This window comes from Lissotriton helveticus, chromosome 1_2 (assembly GCF_964261635.1).
Source record: "Lissotriton helveticus chromosome 1_2, aLisHel1.1, whole genome shotgun sequence".
NCBI classification, from domain to species: domain Eukaryota; kingdom Metazoa; phylum Chordata; class Amphibia; order Caudata; family Salamandridae; genus Lissotriton; species Lissotriton helveticus.
Window position 1 is genome coordinate 258675666 of NC_136058.1, and position 23319 is coordinate 258698984.

Genomic DNA, 23319 nt, shown 5'->3' on the forward strand with positions numbered 1-23319 from the left:
TTAGATTTTTTAATTCTTCTAGTTCTGGATCAAAGAAGTAGTATACTTTGTCCGTTGTGATTGAATTTACCCATTGCAACCAATCTGGATCCAATGTTGTTGTTGGTAAATTACACGGTGTTGTTAATGCCTCGAAGGCTGATTCAGCTGTTCTGACTATGATATGTCTACCATCAGCTATGTCTTTCTCTCTAGCTATTGCGGTTTGAACTGCTTGAACCATTTTTCCTTTGTTGCTGAATCTCTGTTCAGCTTTTGTGTACAAATGTGATTTGAATGCAATTGGTACCTTTTCTCCCTCATTAGAGGTCAGGTATGTGTATCCGCATTTCCCTGGGATGACTCGGATCACAAGGTTGCGTGTATTATCACGGGTTTCTAATTTTGTTTTAATTAGCATGTCTGTTTGTAAGGATCTCAAAATTTCTGTGTGTGTTTGAGTCCAACTGGATCTTTTAAAGTCTGGTTTAATTAGATCGTAAAGGGGCTTGACCCTTTCTGCGTAATTAGCAATGTAAGTTCTTCCAAAATTTAGGAAGCCTAGAATTGACTGTAGGTTTTTTAGTGTTTTAGGAGCTTGGATTACGGCACATTTCTCTAGGAAATTGTCTGCCAGGCTTTTGCCTTCACTTGATAACTCATATCCTAAGAATAGGACTGTCAGATGGGCAATTCTGGATTTTTTTGAAGTTGAATTTGTAACCCTCTGCAGCGAAACCAAGTATTATGGTGTTCACTCTTTTCAAGTGAGTTTCCAAGTCATCATCTGTTAAGTAAATGTCATCGACATAAGATAATGCTTCATCATCATATTGTTGTAGTAATTCTGTTACTCTCGCTGAGAATACCCCCGGGCTATTCTTGTACCCCTGGGCTAACCGACAGAATTGTTTTTGAGTGCCATTTACTGAGAATGCAGTTAAATATCTGCTCTCTGGTGCTATGTTTTGACAAAAGAATCCGTTGGAGATGTCCAAGGTTGTTTTGTATTTTTTGCGCACTATGTTATTCATTAGTGCAGCACTGTGTGAGTTTTGTACTGCAAAAGTTTTGCAACATGTGTTAAGGTGTCGGTAATCCAAAACTAGACGGTACGAATTGTCTGGTTTGGAGACCGGAAACAAAGGATTGTTCATTTGTGAGGTGCAAGTTTCAATCACCCCTTGGTATTCTAGCTGATCTAGTATTTCATTTACTTGTTTTTTAGCTTCTTGCTTAATTGGGTACTGCCTTTGTGCAGTTGGTTGTGATTTTAACTGGACTTTGTGAGGAGGAGAATCCTCATCCCATCCTACATGATTTTTATATAAAGCAGGTGCTAAGGCCACTGCCCACTTTCTAGCAAGTGTGTATTTTTTATGAATCGGTATTTGATTCGAGAAGGCAGGCATAATTACTTCTTCGCCATGAGGGCACTCCCTGACAAACTCCGGTGGCCAGTCTTTTTCAGCTAGAAGGATGTCATAGCCTTGGGATAGGTTATCCCAAAATAGTCCCCTTATTTTCCTAGTCTTATCTCCCTCTATACGTAATGTTATCTCGTATATTTTGTGGGGCTTGCTAACTCTGGTATCTGCAGTTTCCACTTGAAGGTATTCATTCGTGTCCACTGTCTCCAGATGATTCATAAGGACTTTGCGAGCTATGCTCACCTCTGCTGCGCTGTCTAGCATTGTCTGAGCCCACTCTCCGTTTTTCAATTGTGTCCTCAGTATTCTCGGCATTGTTAACTACCTTGATACTGGCTACCTTCTTTTTTGGAAATTGTGATTTTTTTTTCAGTTGAGCAGGTTCCTTGTCTTTGGACTTGGCGTGCTCTTCTGATCGTCCTCTTCTTTCCGATTTCTGCGAGGAATTCTGAAAAGATTGAGAGGGACGTGTATCAATGTCTTGATATCTATCAGGTTTTTTAATATTATCCCTATTTCTAAGGTTATATCTATTCCCAGAGGGTTCACTCTGAGGTGACCTTTGTCTCGGGTTTGGAGATTTCTCTCTTCGCCTAGGAGACCTTCCTCTGGACTGGAATTTCTTTTCTTTTGGATTGGATTGTTTGTTTCCATCCCAGTTCTTTTTTGGTGAATTATTATTATTAAAAAATATTTTTTCTGGACTTGTAGTCAGTTGCGGTTTTACTGGTATTCCACCTAGACTATCTCTGCCTAGTTCTTCATAGGATTTTTCTATGATTCTGGCAATTTCAGCTGGTTGGTCTGCTATATCTGTCTCTTTTAACCTCTGGCGGATCGCCACGTTTGCTGCTTCACCTTTTATGTTGGCTAGTAATATAGCCGAGACCTGCTTGAAGTCTTTCAGTAATTTCATACCAAGAGTTAAAGCAGGTTCTGGACCGTATTCATCTTGAATTTGTTTTAGCACATCTGGTATCACCGAAATGGATGGGACACCGTGCGTTTTTGTGTAGATGGAAGCAAAGACTGTACCCCAAGTGTCACAGTCCTCAATGTGTGGTGCGATTCCCATTGGGAGACATATAGTCAGAATCCTGTGTTTTTCTAGCGGGGTGGTGTCAGGAAACACCGCCTCTATTTGGGTGATTTTCTGTGCCAACCAGAATGGTATCTGTTCCCGTTTAGCTGGAACCTTACCTAGGCAGGATTGGATGTTCTGTGGTGTAATTTTATTTGTGTTCCCCTGGTGAGAGGTCAGCTGTGGTAGTTTAATCGCTGGCTGAATTGTAGAAGTCCGCATTACATACTGAACTAATTGTCTGTGAATTTTTAGTAGTTGTTTTAGCTGTATTAATAGCTCTGGTGCAGGCATCTCGTCGATGTCTGGATGTGGTGTGTATCCGGCTAAGACCGGCCACGTTGCTCCTGGTCTTCCTAAAGGACCGAGCCTTGTAATGTGATTATTATGTTTTAGGGCGCCATCAAATAAGAGCAAATGCTCTTGGAATTTGAGTGGTACTTCCACCTCCTCGAAAGGAGTGTACGTTTCTGGAGGAACCTCTATTTTGTAATAGTGGAAGTACTTTGTTACAGCATTTGCTGCTGGAAAATGTATCCATGTATAGTATACCTCTGTCTGCCGATATTCGTGTGCCTCGATTACGAATATGACTGTGCCACCTCTAGGTGTCAGTCCATTTTCTATAAGTTTTAAGGTTATAGATCTCCTTTTGGCGACCGGAATGAGTATTATATCCGCGTCCGCATCTAGTGCAGCATTATCAGCTGCTGCTATTTCAGCCGCTAATCTAACTGCTTCTCTTTCTCCATCACTGTCTCCCATTTTACAGACAGGATGGTATTATGTTTGTTTGCAGATCAGGTTTCTTATGGAAACAGAGATTAGGTGCACAATATTTTGGAACTGTTTTATCCTTCAACGTTGACTAGACCAAGAACCATATATAGGAGTTCCCTCCTGCGAGGTTTTGGAGGATATAATAACCTTTCACCCACTCCAGACGTCTTTGGAGTATTTGGGAAAAGGGGTCTGAGTGAGAAAGCACGACTGAGTTACTCTAAATGTCTTACGTTAGTTTTATCGCCCTTTCCAAACGCGTTGGGCGCCATGTAGTGTAGTTCCTATTTTCCCAATAGGCTCTGCGCATTGGAATAGTACCTACAGCAGTAAAGGCCTAGGCCAGACGTTAACTAGGTCTACTACTGTCGATACTAGACTTAATTTTTGGGTTTGCCAGCTAAGCTCAGAGTTCGCTAGAAACTTTCTCGAATGTTCAAGGAAGGATTAACTCCCCTGATTAGACAAGAAGGGATTTAGTTTCTGACAACCATAGAACATGACAACTTTGCTCTCCCCTAATCAAGAGTCAATCTCAAGAGTCGTGTGAGCACAAGGCAATTATTTTACTCAGTCAGTACGTGCATTCTTAGTCTCATCAGAATGTAGAGAAAAGGAAGAGACGGGCGTGTTCAATAAAAAGATGTTATTTATTGATCAGTCTCTTTTCTCGTACAAGAGAAATGGATCGATATTATTGCGATACTTATAGTTAAGTAAAGTGCATACATTAGAAGCAATAGTATAAAATAATACTGTAAAAACATTGATATGGTTTCTGAGTCATATGATGTTTAAAATGATTAAAATATATTTACATACACATATACATTTGACTAAACGTGCTCAACTGGTGTTTCTAAATACGCCTACCCCGTGTACCTGACCTAAGTCTAATGCGTGGGCGGGAATAGAAAGTTACAGTTTAAGTTAAGTTTGTTTTTGCCAAGTGAATAACTAAAGAATTCTCTAGGAGGGGTTATTCAGTTCTGTACCTGGAATTTAGGATGAATGAGGAATGGTATCTCTTTCTCTGCTCTCGATATTCCAGGCTGCCTGCGAGGGCTACCCGGAAGCGCCGGTGCTGGGTCTCTCGGCTTGAGATAGCAGCGCGTCTCTCAGCGCGTCAGGAAGGCGGGGCTGCTGCCTGCGGGGTCTGCTTCTGCTCTCGGCTTTGGCAAGTATGGCTGCTCCGTCTTGTCACCACGCGTGTGTTTTGCATAGGGCAAGATCGGCAATATTTATACCTTAAAGGTGCCGGGATTGACGTAAGGATGGACATAGGTACGTCAATAAAGATGTCATACGACTTGCTCGTTAGCACATTCTTTACTAAAGTTCTCTGTGAAATCAAAACAATGGCCGCACGGATTATCCAGGTTGTCATAGGTTTGATTTGTTATGAGAACGTCGTATGCCTTATCAGGGGCTGGAGGAATATCGCTTGTCTAATTAGATCTCAAGCGTTATGACCTAATCAGATAACACGTTCCTGTGCCGTAGTGTGACTGCGTCAGATAACGGTATCTGCATCATGGGGAATTTCTTGCCTCATGGGCTGACTGTTAGTTAACTAGCTAGGTAGCTTAACCAGAATAGGGTCAGGAATAGGGGGATCGATTCAGAACCTATAGAAATACACGACAGGGCCACAATTGAGACCTTTTGGGTTGTGGCAGAAGGCAGTACAAGTTTCTCACAGTGCTTGTAAGTGGGTCATAAAGGTGTTCAGAACACATGCGTATCCACACCTTAGACTCTTTGCACAGTGTAATAGACATGTGTGGCAATTGTAATTCTTTTTTTTAAATTTATTTTATTAGAGCAAAATTGAGATATTACAAAAATACATAATTCATAGTCAAAAAATGCAGAAAGAGTTATAAAACGAGAACATCAAATTGCAATAATTATTATTTGTAAAAAGATAAAAACAAGAACATGCACAGGTCATAGTAATATTACAGTTGACATTAAGTTTTTCACACGTGTCGCTAAAATTTAAAAGAAGAAAGAGAAAAAAAGAAGAACATTATCTTCGCTAGCCATTTCTTATATCAGGAAACCAGGCAGTAATTGGAGACCAAATTTGGCCTCCAAGTATTCTAGATTTTTTACCTCTAGCTTCATAAATAGCTATTTCTTGATTGTAAATTCCTAAAAAACGGGTAAGCCACATTTGGAAAGTGGGAGGGTCAGCTTCTTTCCATCGGCCTGCCAATATAATCCGATAGACCGCCATGCCCAAGAATAGAGATGTTTCCTCTTCCTTACTATGTCCAAGGGTATTATCATGGCCTACTAAGTAGAGTGTTGATGATACTTTTACTTTATGACCAAAAATTTCTTATCAATAATCAGAAATCATTTTTTTAAATAGGTCCAATTTAGGACATTCTGCAAACATATGTATTAAGTTTGCAGGGCCCAAACCGCATCATGGACAGTCATTATTTAATCTTTTGCCCCATGTATATAATTTTGCTGGTGTATAATATAAATTATATATGGTTTTATAAAGTTGGGCCTTTAAATTAGACGCTAAAAATCATTTAGATGATAACAACAGAGACATGTCGATATCCACATTTGGATTACCTAGTTTAATTGCCCAATCTCTCTCGACATGTTCCAGATCATCTCGTTGATTCTGAATCAATAGCTCATAAATAGTACCTATCCTAGTAGACCGTTTCCCTATACCCTCAAAGAAGGGAACACTTTCCGGTACAATTCTTGGGAAGAGTTGGTTAAGAACGGTGTGCACTTGTATGTATTTAAGAAAGTCACTGCTGGGCACCGAGAAATTTAATTGTAAATTTTGAAATCCAGTATTAGGTTCATGACCCAGAAAGTCCCCCACTGTAACAATTCCCCTGCTCTCCCAATTTCTGGCAAGTCTATCATTCAGTTGGAGTGGTAAGATCGAGCTCTGCCAAAGGGGGCTATATTTAGTGTATTTTGGTATTGCTAGATGTTTGGAGGAACGTATCCAAATGCGCTATAAATAATCTTAAATCTAGCTTTCTTAAAATAGGACGGCTCCAATTGCCTTAACAACAGACCTCTGGCTTTGTCGCCAAGTGCCAATTCATATATTGATGGTATATCATGATCTTGTGCAGTTCCTATTGATGATTTAACATTAAAACACTGTGCCATTTGCTGGAGGAGAGCTGCCCAGAGATATAACATCATGTTAGGAATAGCTAACCCTCCCCTATGATGTGGTAATGACAAGAATGATAGAGCCCTTCTTACTTTGCCATAGTTCCAAACAAATTTGGACATACAGGAGTCAATGGTTTTAATAATATTATCGTCCACCATCAACGGGATCGCACAAAATAGATATAATATCTTCGGAAAGATGTTCATTTTAAAAAATTCCCTCGACCAATAATTGATAGGTGGAGACTATTTACCCTTATGAGATCTTTTTTAATGGTTTTGATAAGAGGTTCATAGTTGAGTTGATTAATAGTCTCCACCTTAGGAGATATACAAACTCCAATGTAAGTGGCTTTATCCACCTTATTAGGGCTTTCATACAAGATGTTATCTGTACATAAAACCATTGTCTTATCCTTATTTAGGGAATACCCTGAATAGAAGCCGAAAGTCTGGGTAATTTGTGCAATCTCCTGAATTGCCTCAGCAGGGTTTGGTGTTAATACCGTCACATCATCGGCATACGCTAGTATTTTAGTTTGATAGATCCCAACCGTAACAGGTTCTATTATGTTAGATGCCAGTAATTTTAGGATCAATGGGTTGATATATAGGGCGAATACAATTGGCGAACACGGACAGCCCTGTCTTGTGCCCCTTTGGATGTTGATCAACTCCGATTCCATACCCTTTAAAGTGAGTCTAGCTTTAGGGTCTACATATAGTGCCTTGATGGATTTGGCAAACACTGGTCCAAAGTTGTTTAATTCAAGACTTCCCATAAAAATCTCCAAGAGACTCGGTCGAAAGCCTTCTCCGCGTCAAGCAGGATCATCGACATCCGCCCCCGTCACACCCATGATGTCGAAAAGAGAGATGGCCCTACCAGTGTGGTCTGTAGTACCCTTTCCAGGGATGAAGCCATGCTGCCACGGGGAGACCAGGTGTTCGAAGACCCTGCTGAGCCGGTTAGAGAGAATCTTGGCGTAGAGCTTTGAATCGGAGTTGATCAACGAAATTGGGCGATATGAAGATGGGGATTCCGGGGGTTTACCTTTTTTAGGGAAAATAACTATGTTTGTTTGTTGCCACGACTCTGGTGGAATGCCGCTCCATTGTACCCCCAGAAATAGATCTAATAAATACGGCGTTATTTGTTTTTCAAGGATTTTATAGAGATCTAATGGAATTTTGTCTGGGCCGGCAACTTTCCCATAGGCCAGCTCCGACAATGCCAATTGCAGCTCAGTGATCGAAATTTTCCTTTCTAGGTCTTTCCTTGTAGCTTCATCAATAATCCGACCCACCACATCTCAGTTAACCATTCAGTTGGAAATTCTTTAATAACACTTGGTTCAACTTGATCCTCATTTTGATATAGTTTTTGATAATATCGGCAGAAAGCTTTTTTTTTTTTTTTTTTCAAGACCTTTATTAGGTGTAAAAAAAGGAACTTACACAGCCTCGTCAGCCTACAACCTGAGATAGCAGGCCGGCAGCAGCTTAGGTAGTAACACAGCATCGTAGCACGATTAGGTGGAGACGGTTCGTTAAACACAGCATGTCGCCTACAACCCTTTCGGGCCGGCCGCGTCAAAAGTAGAACAAGGTAATGTACATTACGTCATCTTACTAATTATGTTCCAGAGCCATTATAACTCAGCAGCTGGACATCAGAGGTCTCTTATGTTTCTGTTTTCACCCTCCTCCCCCACCCCCCAACCATCAAAACCTGAGAACAAAAGTGAGGAATCAACAGTGTACAATCTCCCTCTCATGTATGTCCACCCTTCAGAGTACGTGATTCAGCATAATGACCGGGGCAGGGCGAGCAGAGGGAGAAATTCCCTCCAGGGGGAATGGCTGAGGCGTAGGTGTAGCGCCCTGCAATACCTGGCAAGGGGTACTGTAGAGGGGGAGTGAATCGAGCGGTTAGGTAACGTGTCTGTGGTCAGGAAAGTGATCTATGCGTGCAAGTAACGGGAAAGCCCTGTGCGAGCGTTTGTAGATGGGAAACGTGCACGGAATGCGCGAGAAGGCCCACAGCCCCCAGTAGTATGGCGCGTACAGGTTGGCTCGGGGTCTGTCACGAAAAGTTTACTGCAGTGTAAGTGTGTGCCGACGCGATTATCCCTGACATGGTGTAATGGTCGTCCGTGGAGGTCAGCGTGCGGGGATCTGATGAGTAGGGGGGGGGGGGGGGGAAGGAGGTCTGACGGGAAGGGTTGTGGTAAGGATTGAGTATTCTCCCAGACGGATCCATTATGAGGCACGGGACGGATTTAGTTAACTGTCCGGTTCTTCTGTGTCGTCGTCCTGTGCTCGGAGGAGATAAGCAGTGAGGGGTCCCCATAGGTCCTTGGGACGCATTTTATGGGGCAGCAGGTCCGCATAGTTGTGCAGTTGTTCCTGCCATGTGGACATGGTTGACAGCCAAGACTTAAATTTGGGGGCTCGTCCCCTTCCCCACCTGCAGGCCAGATGACGTTTCGCCAGTAACAAACTTAGTGCAAAAAAATTACGATGCATCTTAAGGGAGGGTGGGGCCAGCCCCAGCAGAGCTATTTTGGGGCAGGGAGCAAGCGTTAATCCCACCATGTCGGACAAGGCACCGAACACATCAGCCCAGTATGTCGCAACGTCCCGGCAAGTCCAGGCAGGATGGGCGAAGTCCGCCTCCGCACTTTTACAACGGAGGCAGCGATCATTATCCCGTAGTCCAAAGCGATATAACTTGGCAGGTGTATAATAAAGGCGGTGCAGGAATTTGAAATGCACTAGGCGGAGGCGAGCGTTGCCCGTAACCGCGTTGGTGTGGGAGCAGCTTTCCTCCCATTGTTCATCCGAGAGGGGGGCATCAAGGTCCCCATCCCATGCCTGCCTAGCTTTCAGAAGCGGGGGGTCGGAGGCAGTATATGCATGCTTGTATAACATGGACACCACATGTTTCGGGTTGTCAGATTGTAAAAGCGCATGTAGTGGGGCGACCGTGTCAGGTTCATCAGGGAAGTCAGGCGTAATCGCCCGAATATTCTGGCGTAGCCGTGTGTAAAGAAAAGTGTCCATTACAGTAGGTGCATGCCCTCCAAAGAACTGTGCAGCGGAACGGAAACGGCCCTGAATGAAGAGATCTCCCCACGTGTGCAATGCCAGCTTAGTCAGCAACCTACGTCCAATTTCCTCCTGGGTAATACTCAATCTGGGATCGTGCGCGAGCACCATGCGAGGGGAGTATAGGAGAGAAGCGCCCATGCGTAACTGGATCCTGCGCCATGCAAGCACAGTGCAATCTACTGTAGTAGGGTCGCGATCGGGGATTCGATTGTCCAAGACACCTGAGAGTCTATAGCACGGAAGAAATGTGGGCCAGGGCAGTAGGGGATATTAGTAAAGAGGTACAGTAACTTGGGGAGAACAACCATCTTGAGCAGCGAGACACGCCCCGCCATGGATAGGGGGAGGTGGATCCACTTAGTGATATTATCTGTCAACCTATCCAGAACCGTGCCGTAATTAGCTCGCAAAATGGCCTCCCGGTCTCTGGTAACATTTATCCCCAGATATTTCAGTTCCTCGTCTTCCCATACTAATGGGTAGTCGAGAGGGAACCTGTGGGTTTTGTCCGTGAGTGGGAAGAGGGCAGACTTTGCCCAGTTTATTTGTACACCTGCGATGGCACCGAACCTGGTGACCTCGCGCAAGATGGGGTTTAGGTTTTCCTGTGGTTTGTGTATGTAGAGGGTCATGTCATCGGCATATAGTGATATGAGTAACTGTCTCTCGGGGTAGATAAGGGAGCGATGGTTGTGGTGCTGACGTAGTTTGGCAGCCAGGGGTTCTATGGCTATCGCGAAGAGAACTGGGGAGAGAGGGCAGCCCTGTCGAGTGCCCCTGTGTATTTCAAAGGGGTCTGAGCGAGCACCATTTAGGAGGACAGCAGCCTGCGGTTTACAGTACAGTAATCGAACCCAATCAAGGAAGCTAAAGGGGGTGCCCATACGTTCCAGCAGCTTTAAGAGATAGTCCCACTCTAGGGAATCGAACGCCTTTGTGGCGTCTAAAAAGACCGCCGCGGCCACGCAATTGGGGTCTATATCTTGCAGCACCGCCTGGAGGGTGCGGAGGTTGTGGGAAGTGGCGCGATTTGGGACGAAACCTGCTTGATCCGGCAAGACCAGGCGTTCCATAAGAAGGTTCAGGCGGGTCGCTAATACTTTTGCTAGTATCTTGACGTCAGTATTTAGCAGGGAGAGGGGTCTATATGAGTCACAATGTTCCGGGGGCTTACCAGGTTTCAACAGGGAGGTAATAAGGGCCTCCCGCATACTCAGCGGCAGGACTCCCTCCTCAAGGGCCGAATAGTACACATTTTTAAGAATCGGGGCCAATAAGTGTATAAAAGTTTTATAGAAGTCTATCGGTAGACCGTCGGAGCCCGGGGCCTTGCCTGATTTCATAGACATAATGGCATCCTTAATTTCATCAACTTCCAACTCCAGGTGCAAAAACGTTTGTTGGGTTGGGCCAAGCCAGGCGATAGCGGTGTCATCGAGATAGGAAGGGAGATCTAGTGGTGTCTGTCTCTGAGAGGTGTATAGTGTAGCGTAGTGTTCTGTGAGGACCCTAAGCTGGCAAGTGAGGTCCCTTTGGGGCGTCCCGTGTCTATCAAGCAGTGTGGTGATGTAAGAACTGTGCCTGGGTGGTCTGATAGCAGAAGCGAGGGCCCTACCTGGCCTATCTCCTTCTCCATACACCCGAGCTGTGTAGAGTTTCCCTAAGAACTTACATTCTTTGTCTGCTGCATCAGTGTACTCATTAATCTTTTCCCTAAGCTGCGCCTGAACTGCGTGACCTCCCGACCCGTTGGACAGTTCGCTCTCTAGCTTGCCTATCTCCCCCTCCAGTTTCCGGAGGTCTCCACGAAGGGCCTTGAGGACCCCACCCCCTTTGGATATGCACCACCCGCGCACCGTAACCTTGAACGCCTCCCAAACAACGGTGAGACTTGGAACAGAGTTGACGTTGCGGTCAAAGAAATCAGTTATGTCTTGTTCTAAATCAGCCTTAAAGGCTGAGTCTGTGAAGTGTGCGGGGTTCAGACGCCAACTCAGGAAAGGAGAAGCATCCAGTGGAATGCGCAGTGTCAATAGGACTGGGGAGTGATCTGAGTAGGTGCGGGGGAGGTGGTGCGCCTTGACAAGCCATGGGGTGAGACCAGCAGAAAGGAAGACATAGTCTATGCGTGCCCAGGTGGAGTGGATCGCGGAGAAGTGTGTACCCTGTAGAAGAGTAGGATGCAAGTGCCTCCATGCGTCTGTCAGGTGGTGATCCTCCACTATACCTAGCAGGGTGCGATGCGTGTGTGTATAATGTCCGGCTTGCGGGTGTGATCGGTCAAGCACGGGGATCAGCGCGGTGTTAAAATCTCCGCCTACAACAACATGAGATATGCCTAGGGTCTGTATCTTGCCCCACATGGTGAGGAGGGCAGAAGGGTCATCCGTGTTGGGGCCATAATAGCAAGCAAATAAAACAGTATGTACGTGCAGTTTCCCCCAGAGCAAGCAATATCTACCCGAGGAATCAATCTCAGAGCCAAACGGTGTAAACCCCAGACCCCTTTTAACCAGGATTGTGGTACCCCTAGCATAATTCGAATAAGCCGAGAACACCCTGCACGCCGCCCACCGGGAAGCAAACGAGGGGGACGTAGAGGGCACCAGATGTGTTTCCTGCAATAGAGCGACTGAGATCCCGTGCCTGTCCATATATCCCAGTATCTGTCGCCGTTTCCTAGGGTTATTAAGGCCCCGTACATTCCAAGTAACAAGCTGAATGTTCAAAGCCGGTTGAGGAGTGTTCACGTCACCCATCCCATCCCGGAAATGCAAATGAAGCACAAGCTTACCGCCCACAATAGCAATCCAGTAATAGCCATAAATGCAATACTCTCACATAGCAGATTGATCATATCATTCCTCAAAGTCTCAGTAGTTCCCACCGCGGCTACGCAGCGGGCTCTAAAACAGGTAAAGAACCCAACTTGTCCGGCAACCCCAACAGGCCGGCAATGCATAACAGTAGTCTGTCGTGGCATGGTGCAAATAGACTGTAGAAGTGGCCCGTAAGTTACCACTGCGTGAAGGTACAATAAGACCCCACCCACACCGGCATTCCCAACTAGCCGGGAATTAGGACTCCCCACCCCCCTCCCTAACAGCAACAACCCCAAAACTAAAGATACGATAAAGTTCTATAGGGGATCACCCATTGGGGACGGCAATCCAGGGGCGCCAAACCTGCCCACCACCTCCTTACTTTCACCCACAGGACGCTAGGGAACCCCAGCTACCCTATGTGGGACGGAGGTGGGCGACCAAGCACTTACAGAGTTTTTTCCTCCAGTGAGATTTGAAACAGTATAAGAAAATGTACCTCACCAAGCATTACAGTGTTCGGTCATGTGGTTAGTTCAGGGCAGCGTCTTCATGGTCACACCAGAAGCTCAGTAAGTCAGTCTTGTTGAGACATTGGTGACTGGGACCTGGAGCGTTGGATTCCATCCTGGTCTGTGGATCGGTCTCTCTGGTGGCGCTTGAGAAAGTCCTCCACCTGCTGCGGATTCAGAAAAAAGTGCTGTGAGCCACGATGCATTACTTTCAATTTGGCCGGATAGAGCATGGCATAGGAAATGTCCAGGGATTGGAGTTTCTTCTTCACCCCCGCAAACTTACGGCGGGCCTCTTGTACGGAGGGGGTAAAGTCAGGGAAAAATGAGAGCGTCGTGTTGCCATATGTGACCGTGCCCACTTCCCTCGCTCTGCGCAGCACCGCATCTCTGTCCCTGTAATTGAGGAAGCGAGCAATAACAGGGCGCGGTGTTGCTCCGGGAGGAGGGCGGGCAGCAAGAGATCTATGTGCCCTCTCCACAATGAGGTGCGGGGAGAAGGATTCCCTCCCAAACAGTTCCACGAGCAGCTTTTCCATAAACACTTCCATCCTCCCTGTGTTGGTTGACTCCGCAAGGCCAAGGACGCGGACGTTGTTGCGTCGGGACCTAGCTTCTAAGTCCTCATTCTTGTCCGCTATTAATTTCAACAGTCTGTCCATCTGCGTGACTTGCTTGGCAGTGGAAGTGGCCCCATCCTCGAGTGCTGAGACCCTGTCCTCAGCCTCCTTTATACGAGTGTCATGGTGTTCGAGTTTAGCGACGACACTATCCATACGGGTATTGATGGTGTCGATCTTGGCGTCTATCGAGGAGAGACTCTGCCTCATGCCCAGCAGGAGTGTTTTCCATTCATCTTCTTGGGGCACGGGGGTGGCCGGTCCCTCCGCACCCTCCGACTGTGTTTTGGACGCTTTCTTGTGGGTTTCAAAGGGGATCTTAGATTGTCTGGCGTCGTTGCGGCCCATGTCGCGCCGTGGAGTCCGCGGTGTCGCGGTCTGAGAGGAGGCCAGGGCATGGGATGGTGTTAGCCGATGTCAGGGGATGAGAGCCAAAGAGCAGCAAAGGCGCCGGGAAGTCAGGCAGGCGAGCGACCACAGCACCACGTGTTTCCCAGGTACTAGGCCGCAGATGGACTAGCCAGTGGGTTGAATGACAGAGTCAGAGGCCATCACGGAGAGGCGAACAGCTGAGTCCGAGGGTGGGGCCCAGCGCTGCAGTAGCAGCGACTCCAGGCCCTCGTCAGCCAGGGGGCCCCCAAGTGCGGCCAGTGACCGAGTGAGGGGGGTGGGGACAGAAAGCCGCAGGCCAAACGCCAGCCGTCCCGCCTCTCAGCAGCGGGGGTCGCGGGGAGGATTACCCCTCCCCCTCCAGCAAGCGCGAGTCGCACAGTGTTGAGTCTTCGTACAGCAGGGGGGGGGGGGGACCAGGAGGGGTGCACCCCGGAGGGTCCGCCCAGAATGGTCAATCGTGCACTTTGGGGGCCCACCCTGAATGTTCAAGCATGCAGCGCGGGGGAGCGAAGTCCGTACCTTGTGTGTAGCTCCTCAGGCCCCCTGGAGCTGGAGTAGGTAGGTTGCAGCCCGTGGTCCAATGGGGGGGGGGCTCAGGACTCGAATCTGCGGGTCCCACACCGCAGCGTGAGGACCCCCCGCCGAGAACAGGCTTCCCGCCGCACTCCACCGGCGGCCCACGGGGAGCTCCTCGTGGTCAGGAGCAGGCGGGCGGAGAGGCAGAGGCGGGGGGGGGAGCCGAGCGCTCCGGCTCCTCCGTCCGGCAGTCCCAGTCCGCAGGCGGCTGGGCACTCTCGGGCCTCAGGTGCAACCCCAGCAAGCGTGGCAGCAGAGCGGGAGCCTGTCTCTTCGGTATTGACAGGCTCCAATCCAAATAGGGACCGGCGGCCGGAGCGTGTAGGCCCACAGGTCCGGAGCGGGCAGGCCCCAAAGCACCGGCCTTTCCCGTGCGTCGGATCCGCTCACGTAGAGCGACTCCACCAGCAGTATTGGTCGGCGCCAGGCAAATGTCTCCGCAGCTCACGAACTCCTCGGCCGATCGGGAAGATTGTGGCACCGATGGAGTCACCACAGTTCAGGGATCACTCCTAGACCATTCAGGAGTAGCCAGCACTGGAGAGGATATTGAAAATGTGGGTGTAAGCGCTCAGTCAGTCGGGAGCCTTACATCGGTGCAGCCATCTTGGTTTGGCGCCACCTAGCGCCACTAATATCGCCAGAAAGCTTCTGTAATACCAGCGGGTGTCGTATGTTTCTGGCCTTCGGAATCAATAGAGTCTATTACATTATAAGACTGTTTCTGGCGGATACGCAGTGCCAGCTGTTTCCCTACCCTCTCCCCGTTTTCATAAATTTTAATTTGATTTGTCTGGAAGATTTCCGCTGCCCTTTGAGTGAGAGCACTGTTAAGCTCAGTTTTAAGAACTAATATTTTGCGCAGGCTGTTTCCCCCATCTTCCCCCGCATTATCTGAGTGGCGTGTTGTTCTTCTAATTTTGCTAGCTCATAAATATGATAATGATTGAGTTTATCCTGGACTTTCTTACGCTTGGCTACAAAGCCAATAGTCTCTCCCCTCAGAGCCGCTTTAAAGCAGTCCCAGACCATCATTCTAGGAGCACTATATTGGTTATAATCAAAAAATTCCTGCGCCCAGACAGTTATATGCTGTATATATTCTCTATTGGCCAGTAACTTCCTATCAAATGACCACTGGGAGTGAGGCCTATTAAAATTGGCAATATTAAGTGTAAGAGCAAGCGAATTATGGTCCGAGATAGTTTTTGGGGATTTACTTATCTCCACATATATGGAGTGTTCCTTTGTTGTCATAACATAGTCAATCCGCACATATTTATTGTGGGGATACGAAAAATAGGTATATCCCGGGTCATTTTTGTGTTTATGATCCCATATATCTATTAGGTCATAGCTATCCATAAGTTGTTTTATTGCCCTAAAAACTTTAGGCTTGAGACCAGTATATTTCTGCTGTATTTGACTATCCCACATTGAGCCCAAAGATATATTAAAGTCCCCACAAACAGCGGTTTCTTAGCCCAGGAAGCCAACTCCAGTTTCAAATCTTGAAATATCTGAGTGTCGTCCTGATTCGAGCCATACAGTGAACAAATAGTAATACCCATCTCTAGTTCAACTATAACCCATCTACCTAAAGGATCAACTAACCTGCGCTTAGCTCGCCCAAGAAAAGTTTTCGCTAAAATAGCCACCCCTCGTATTTTAGAGGTTTGTGTTGTGAGTGCAAGCACATTGTAACCGGGGATTCTTAACAGATTTTTCTCACCCACCGGAAGATGGGTCTCCTGAAGACAGAGGACATCATATGAATTCTGCCGAATTATTTCGCAAAAGTGAGCCCTTTTCCCCCTGTCATTCAGCCCAGCAACATAGTCTTAGCTTCCCCATTGCAATTTTTTCAAAAATAGACTATTACCAATATTAAACTTACTTCTTTTACTTTTAGCGTCTGAGATCAAAATCTTGTTTCTGCAGTTAATTATATTTTCACGTGCACTTCTTATTGCATGTCCTATTGTGTATCTCATACCTCTGAAATTGCTATTTTTTTTATTTCTTCCCCGCCTTCCGCCCCCCCCCCCCCCCCACATTACCAGCCCTCCCCCCTTGCACCCAGAAAAGGGCAGTCAGACTCCATCAGAGTCTGTAATGATGGAAAAGCGCTTCCTGACCGGTGCTCAATTAAATCAGAGTATTTGTCTTACGGGTAAAAAAAAAAACGCCTTACTCATTTCATCATAGAGATGTGCAAATATCTAAATAATACAGTTTTATATCAGATTTTATTTTTCCTTTTTTTCTTCTTTAAATATTCCCTTTTTTTTTCTTCCATTTTCTCCCCCCCCACAGTGCCCATTATCCCTCATCATTATCTAATCGAAAAGAGGAAAAAAACGAAAAAGAGAGAAGAGAAAACGTTGTATGTACATAGGAGCAATACAATACAATACAATCCTAAAGGTATTTCCTATCTCTCCCTTAATTTTCATCTATTTCAGGCTATCAAGGTATTCTTTTGCCTTAATTTCAAAAAAGAAAAATGTAGTTTGGCCTCCAAATAATATTTTTAGCCTGGCAGGGTTATTAAGATATGCCTTCTTCTCTTGAAATGGTTTAATCATTTGGCGAAGTCGCCATCTCCTTTCAACAGTTGCAGGACAATAATCCGGACGGACAAAATAGGAGACTGAGTCTCTAGTGCGTCGTGCTTCAGGTCTGGCCTTATCGGAGATTGCCTGCCTAAGAAGGAAATTTCCAAAATAAACCAAAATGGCTCGGGGTACCCCCCCCCCGGTTTTACTGTGGACTTCAAAGTCAGAGGAACTCGGTGTGCCCGTTGGATTTCTAAGTCCCAATTCCAATTGAATAGTTCGGGCAGGGTGTCACGGAAAAGTTGTATCACGTATGTGCGGACATCATCTCCCTCTGTTGTTTCTGGAATGCCTAAAACACGCAGGTTGTTTCTGCGTAAGCGGTTTTCACAATCTTCTAACTTCCACCTTACATCAGCCAACTCTGCCTCATGGGAGTCGACTCGCTCTTGGGTTGCCGCGGCCTCGACCTTATTAGAAACTATACGAGATTCCATCGCAGTCATTCGCTCGTTAAAAGTACCTACAGTTCTTGTTACTTTCCGTATCACCCCCTGCACCTTGCGAAGAGCTGCCTGTGACTTGCGTCCATCCTGGGAAGTCTCCTCACGATGTGCAGCAATGGCCTGAAGGACGGTATCCATAACAGAATCCAACGTGGAAACAGGTTGGTCTGAATGGTCTGACTGCGCTAAGTGAGAAGAGTGAGTAGACTAAGAAGTCGGAATTAGTGAAACACTTGCTGAACCCAAACGATTAACAAGTTGGATTGATGGAGAATAGTCCATGTCATTTCTGCTGCCCCATGATGACTTTTTTTCCTCCTTAGGACCGTTTTCCGTCTAGCCCTGGGATCATTATATTTCGCATTCTCAACACTCTCTGTGGTGAAATCAGTCTCAGCCTCAATTTCATCTGACCATTCGACTTCATCCGAGAATGAGAAAAAATCACTTGGGTCTTTGTCCGTCTCCCCTACACCTCCCAGCGCCTGTGTACCGCCCAATTCAGGCATATTATTATTATTCTCAACATATCCTATTTGGGGGATTGTAGTGACACCGTGCCCCTGCAGGGTCATGTCCCCCCCAATCCCATTATCTGCCAAAGTTAGAATGTTTGCCTGATTGCTTGGGGTGACTGTCAAGCTGTTAACTGTGTCTAAAGATGCAGAAGCCTCCGGGAAAGTCTGTATAGCAGAGATTAAAGGGATCGTACCTTCAGGACGAATTTCCTCCGAAGTTAAATCTGAATTGCCACCAGCCCCCTCCGGTGTAAGACAGCTAGCATCTGTGCCAGCATCTGCATCTGTGCCATTAGCCGCTCCCTCCTCCAAAGCAGAGGGTATTCCTACGCCTGGGGCAGTCTCATTATTGCCACTGACGTTCACAGACCGCTCTGTATCAGATACTCCAGCCGGAGCTTTCTCTCCCCCAGGTCCGGCCGACTGCCTCTTCCCACCACTACCCGGAAGAAGTTTCACAGGAGCTGGGGCTCTGCGCAGGAGTTCAACCACAGAGGGGCCGGCATTCCCTCTTCCAGCCACAACCCCACCATGCTTAGGCATCCTGGGGGTCAGAACAGCCTCTGAATCTTGCACCAAAGGAGCCATCATATCGCTGCCAGGGACGCTGCTCTGCGCTTGCTTCGCAGCGAGCTCTCGATCCCGCTGAGCCTGCTTCGCCGCTCTTGTCTTAGCGGCGGCGGCTGCCAGCACCGCTGCGTTCTTCGGAGCCATAACACCGCGCTCTCCCTCTGACTTCAGCGCCAGGTACGTTTCCTCAGCCCCCTCACTAGAGCCGCTTTGACCGGCAGCTTGTATTCCCAGTTTCTTGGATCTTAATCTCCCAAGTTGCCGTAGCACGGCGATTCCAATTAGCGAGGTGAAAAGCGATAGTTGTTCTCTTATCGCTTCCTTCCCAGAGACCGTAGGCTCAAGCACGATCGTACAAAGCACCATTGCTGCAATATAAAACCATTATTCCTCAGGCATTCCAGGCATTGTTTTAGGATGGAGTAGCACCGCGGTTTACAATCATTGTTTTTACCCGCGTCCCAGGTACTACAAACACCGGTCAGGAGACAATGCACAGCGGTCTCTCACGCCGCCGCCATCTTGCCTCAGTTCTGTGGCAATTGTAATTCAATGCAAAAGTGTGTGAAGTAGGTTAACAACTATGGAAATATTGACAAGGCTAATGTTAAAGAAAATGCTGTGCTTACAGATGAGTGGTAGTGTTGTGAGGGAGATGGTGAAGTGAAAGAGGTGAAATTAGTACATGCTGAAAGTGAAAAGAAGGTGCAGAAAGGGAAAGAGATGAGCTGCGAGGTATGCCGAAGGAGGATTTCCCAAAAGATGGGGTGAGAAAAAGTGCTCACTTTTCCTACAGGATGTGAGACTGAGGAGGAAAGCAGTGCAAAGGGAAGAATAGGATTGACTGAGAAACTCAGAAGACCACTAACCCTTCCGCAGACCTTAGCAATGTTAATTCAGTCTCATATTTCAGACTATACACATTTTCAATTGAAATTATTAATAGCAAAATCACAGTATCTCCTTTAACGAATACTGCTTATAGCATTAGCAAAGACAATAGGTCTGGTTTGTTCTACGTGCACGTCAGTTATTGTGTGTCACGCCTGGAGAGGATGTGGCGTAACAGCTAGAGCTGCTGACTTTAGAGCTGAGGAACCATGTTCAAGTCTCGCAGGGGGCGAATGCACGAAGTGCAGGATTTTAGTTTAAATGTTTAAGCCATGCCCTTCCTTAACAGCCCACACATCTTGGAAATAATTCCTAATAAAACACTTCTTTGGCCACGCCCCTTATAGACCAAACTTTGCTCATCCCACCAAAAGCCCTGGTGTCATGGGAAATGGAGCTGCTCAAACAGCCTTGCCACATACGTCTGACCTGTCAAGGTAGTAGCAAATAAAACTAGTGTCACCTAACACAAGGATAGCTATGGCCCTGTACCCTGCAGGGTCCCACCCGCGTTATGTACTGCTGTCGCACCTGGCCAGAGCCCTTCAAACAAATGCCAAAAGCGGTTGCTCAGCTGACAATCTTGAAAAGGGCGTTAACAGGTCCAAACCAATGCTCGTTCTCATAACCTGGGTCACTACACCGCGCTGGTGCGCCCCCACCACCCCTCCCCATTCTGAACAGGAGGCAGCAGACACCTGCGTGGCATTCCCGGCCCTAGACAGCTTCATTTCCAGCCCATAACCAAATTATATCATCAGATAGCGCTCCACCAGAGACCTCTGTCTCCACAATGGGCGGCGCTTGCCGACTGCAAGAACACACTACAGACGAAAGCACGTGCGGACCTGATAGCCAATCAGCAGTTTGGCATTCTTTATTGCGCTTTATGATTGGTTGAGAGCCCCAAAAAGCTCCAATCGGAGCTTACCTTAAACATTAGCAGTACCGCCCACTCCAAGACGACTCCCACAATATGTTCGGCCACGGTATTGGTTGTTTTGCGACCCGGAAGTGCTAGAATTAAGGACAAATGACACCTGTTAAAAGATTAGCTACGGACGGCGGACATGAGGCTGAATTCACGGACTGTCCGTGTAAGTAGCAGACAGGCAATTACCACAATGGTATTCTCTAACCCTGAACAGTATTTCCTCATTCCGCCCCTTTTGTTTGGAGTTCAACAGGGGTTATGAGTGATCCTATTAGTAGGTGACTTGTTATTCAAATTCAAGCCTTTTTATAACCCTGAGTCTCTTAAATGATGTATTTGGCAAACATGGTTTCTGTTTGCTCCTTCGTTGAGTCTGTGGTTATCTTGAATATGTGGCAATACAGCCTAATAAATCGTCGACCATATTTTAAAGAAATACTTTATGTATTTGCGTCCACAGCCAAGTCGACATACAATGGTCTTGGCAGATACAAATCCAGTACCCGAGGAGCTTTTTACGCACTAGAGGCTACGGACACGAATCTCCGTTGAATTGTTTACCCTTGTGTTATAATCTCCTGCTCAGCCAGTATGAGTGTGTTGTGTAGATTGTTGGTGCATGGTGATGCAGTAGAATATTGGGGTGGTTGAGAGGTGCTGAGTGTTAGTTGGATTATGGCTGAGCAGCAGGAAGGCTGCTTCTGGTGGGGCTTACATTAGAGCTTATATATCTGTCTTATCATTGAAGCTTACTATTGAAGCTTATTACTTGCCAGCAACTAAGACTAATAAACCATCTTGTATACAATATACACCTCAGCTACTGGACTTCTGAGTATTAATCCTTCTTTGACTGAAATGTTGTGATTGGTGTATTTCCAATGGAAGGGCTCCTAGACTTCCAGTCACTCGAGCCTCTAGTGTGTCAGAGACAATCCTTTTAACAAGTATTGACAGCTAACCCTGGAAGTTTAGGAGTCAGAAACCGCGGCAATTTCCTTGAAATTCCAGGAACCTTGTTATGCTTTAACACTCGGGAATTTCCGCTTCGTGGTCAGTGTGGGAGCATCCACCTTTGTCAGGGCTTGGAGCAGGAGAAGTATGCACACCAGAGGAGAGTAGTAGCAGTGTTTTTAAGTCTTTGGCCTTGTTGGCTTGTGTAGTCTGCCCAAGCAAGTTAGAAAGATTTCTTCTGTCTCTGACAGGCATACCAACATGTTCACATTTCTGACCTGAGTGATTGCACTTCTTGCCGCGTACAGTAGAGGCTAGCAAGAGTGTGCAGGTGCGATGTGCACGAGAGAGTGCTGTGTTCGGATCTTCATTTGTGTGATTTTTTTCAAACTTTTTTTATTGTTACTTAATTTCTCACACGTACACAGTCCGTCAAACACAGTATCAACCGATATTTTTTTACTTGGTCACTGCGATTCATTTCTGTGTGAGTTAATGTGGTATCCCCCCGTATATTTGCTAACTCATGCAGGCACTCTCTCCTTTCATTGACTGCATTTCCGGCTCCCAAACAAGCCATCACCCCAGCTTACTACATTTGCTTGGTTGGGGTAGCTGAAGTTCTCAACATTATTGCTGTTTGTTCTTGCTAATACAACACCCAGGTTACAGAACAGCAGTTTCCTTCTAGAAAGGACAGCATCACATGGGATCCATAAGAGCATGAACAGAGTGCTACTAGGTAACGGGGACCTCTAGGATCCCCGACAGTTGGGCTGTTATTATGGACCAGTATCCTCCGATCGAGGGGCATTCCCAAAGGTTTGTAAAAACATCCCTTGGCTTCCCAACAGTGCGTGCATCTAGGAGATAGTACATTTCCCATTTTGTATAGTTTACTCCTATTATAGTATACCCTATTGGATAGTTTCAGTTGAGTTCATTTGAGCCAAGCTTTAATAGATTCTTCCTGTGGGTGTATCAATGCTGGCCCCAATCTGTATCTTCTAATTGACCCAGGTCTGCTCCTCAGGCTGCCTTGAGTTTTTAGGACACTGTCTGGCTTGTTATTAATTAGAATTTAGTAAGTGAAGGAGAGGCATTTACCCATAAACTCTTCCTGTAACGCCCTGATTTTCAATAGGTAGCTATTAGGTAAGTCTGTCCACCCCTCTCCCCCACTCTGCTCCAAACATGTCTGAGCTGTAGTTATTTATATAGTTTCCCGCCGGTCTTCAAAAGATTTCATAGAATCGCATTGGACTTTTTAGAAATAGCAGTAAGGTCCCACTTTTTGAACCCCTTCAGTTTCCCCACTTCCTGCAGCTTGTTTCCCTCGTAAGTTCGGTGTGCCGCTCCACATATTTCAATGCTCTGTCCCAGGTTGCCAGAGAAGCCTAGTTGAGGCACATCAAGTCCCTTCAAAATGGTTTCCCATACATAAATTGAAGATTGGAGCGTGGTTCCATCAAGATCAGTTTCACTTTTGACTCTGGGTGTTCAGTCTATGCAAACATCCAATCATTAACCAACTGAAGCTGCAATGCCCAATAATGGGCTCTTGTATCTGGAAGTGAAAGTCCGCCATTTTGTTGTGAGCGTTGTAGTGTTTGAAGAGCTACTTTAGGTGCACCTCCATCCCAGAGTATTGCTCGCAGGGTTTTGCCTATTTTATCAAAAAATGTCTTGTATTATCCAAGGGGTGTTGTGCACGACATAGAAGAATTTGGATAGTGTAATAATTTTAAATATGGCTGCTCTTACCAGTAATGAGTGGAAGCTTATGCCACTGTTCAACATCCAATTGAAGCTCTTGTTGAACCCCTCCCAGGTGTTTTTCCAAGAATTCAGGTTGTTGCTGAGTGATATCGATATCCAGGTACTTGAAACAAACTCATGACACAGTGAGA

The 23319-nt window shown here is 46.5% G+C and overlaps 1 protein-coding gene across 1 annotated transcript in view; it reads left to right on the plus strand.

Annotated features, from left to right (window-relative positions):
- Nucleotides 1-20502: 20502 nt before the first annotated feature.
- POMGNT1 (protein O-linked mannose N-acetylglucosaminyltransferase 1 (beta 1,2-)) overlaps nt 20503-23319 on the plus strand; it is a 230324-nt gene continuing 227507 nt past the window's right edge. Inside the window, exon 1 of the mRNA XM_078671701.1 lies at nt 20503-20618. Within this exon, the coding sequence (XP_078527827.1) occupies nt 20592-20618 (27 nt within the window). The 5' untranslated portion in view covers nt 20503-20591. The remainder of the gene's footprint in view (nt 20619-23319) is intronic.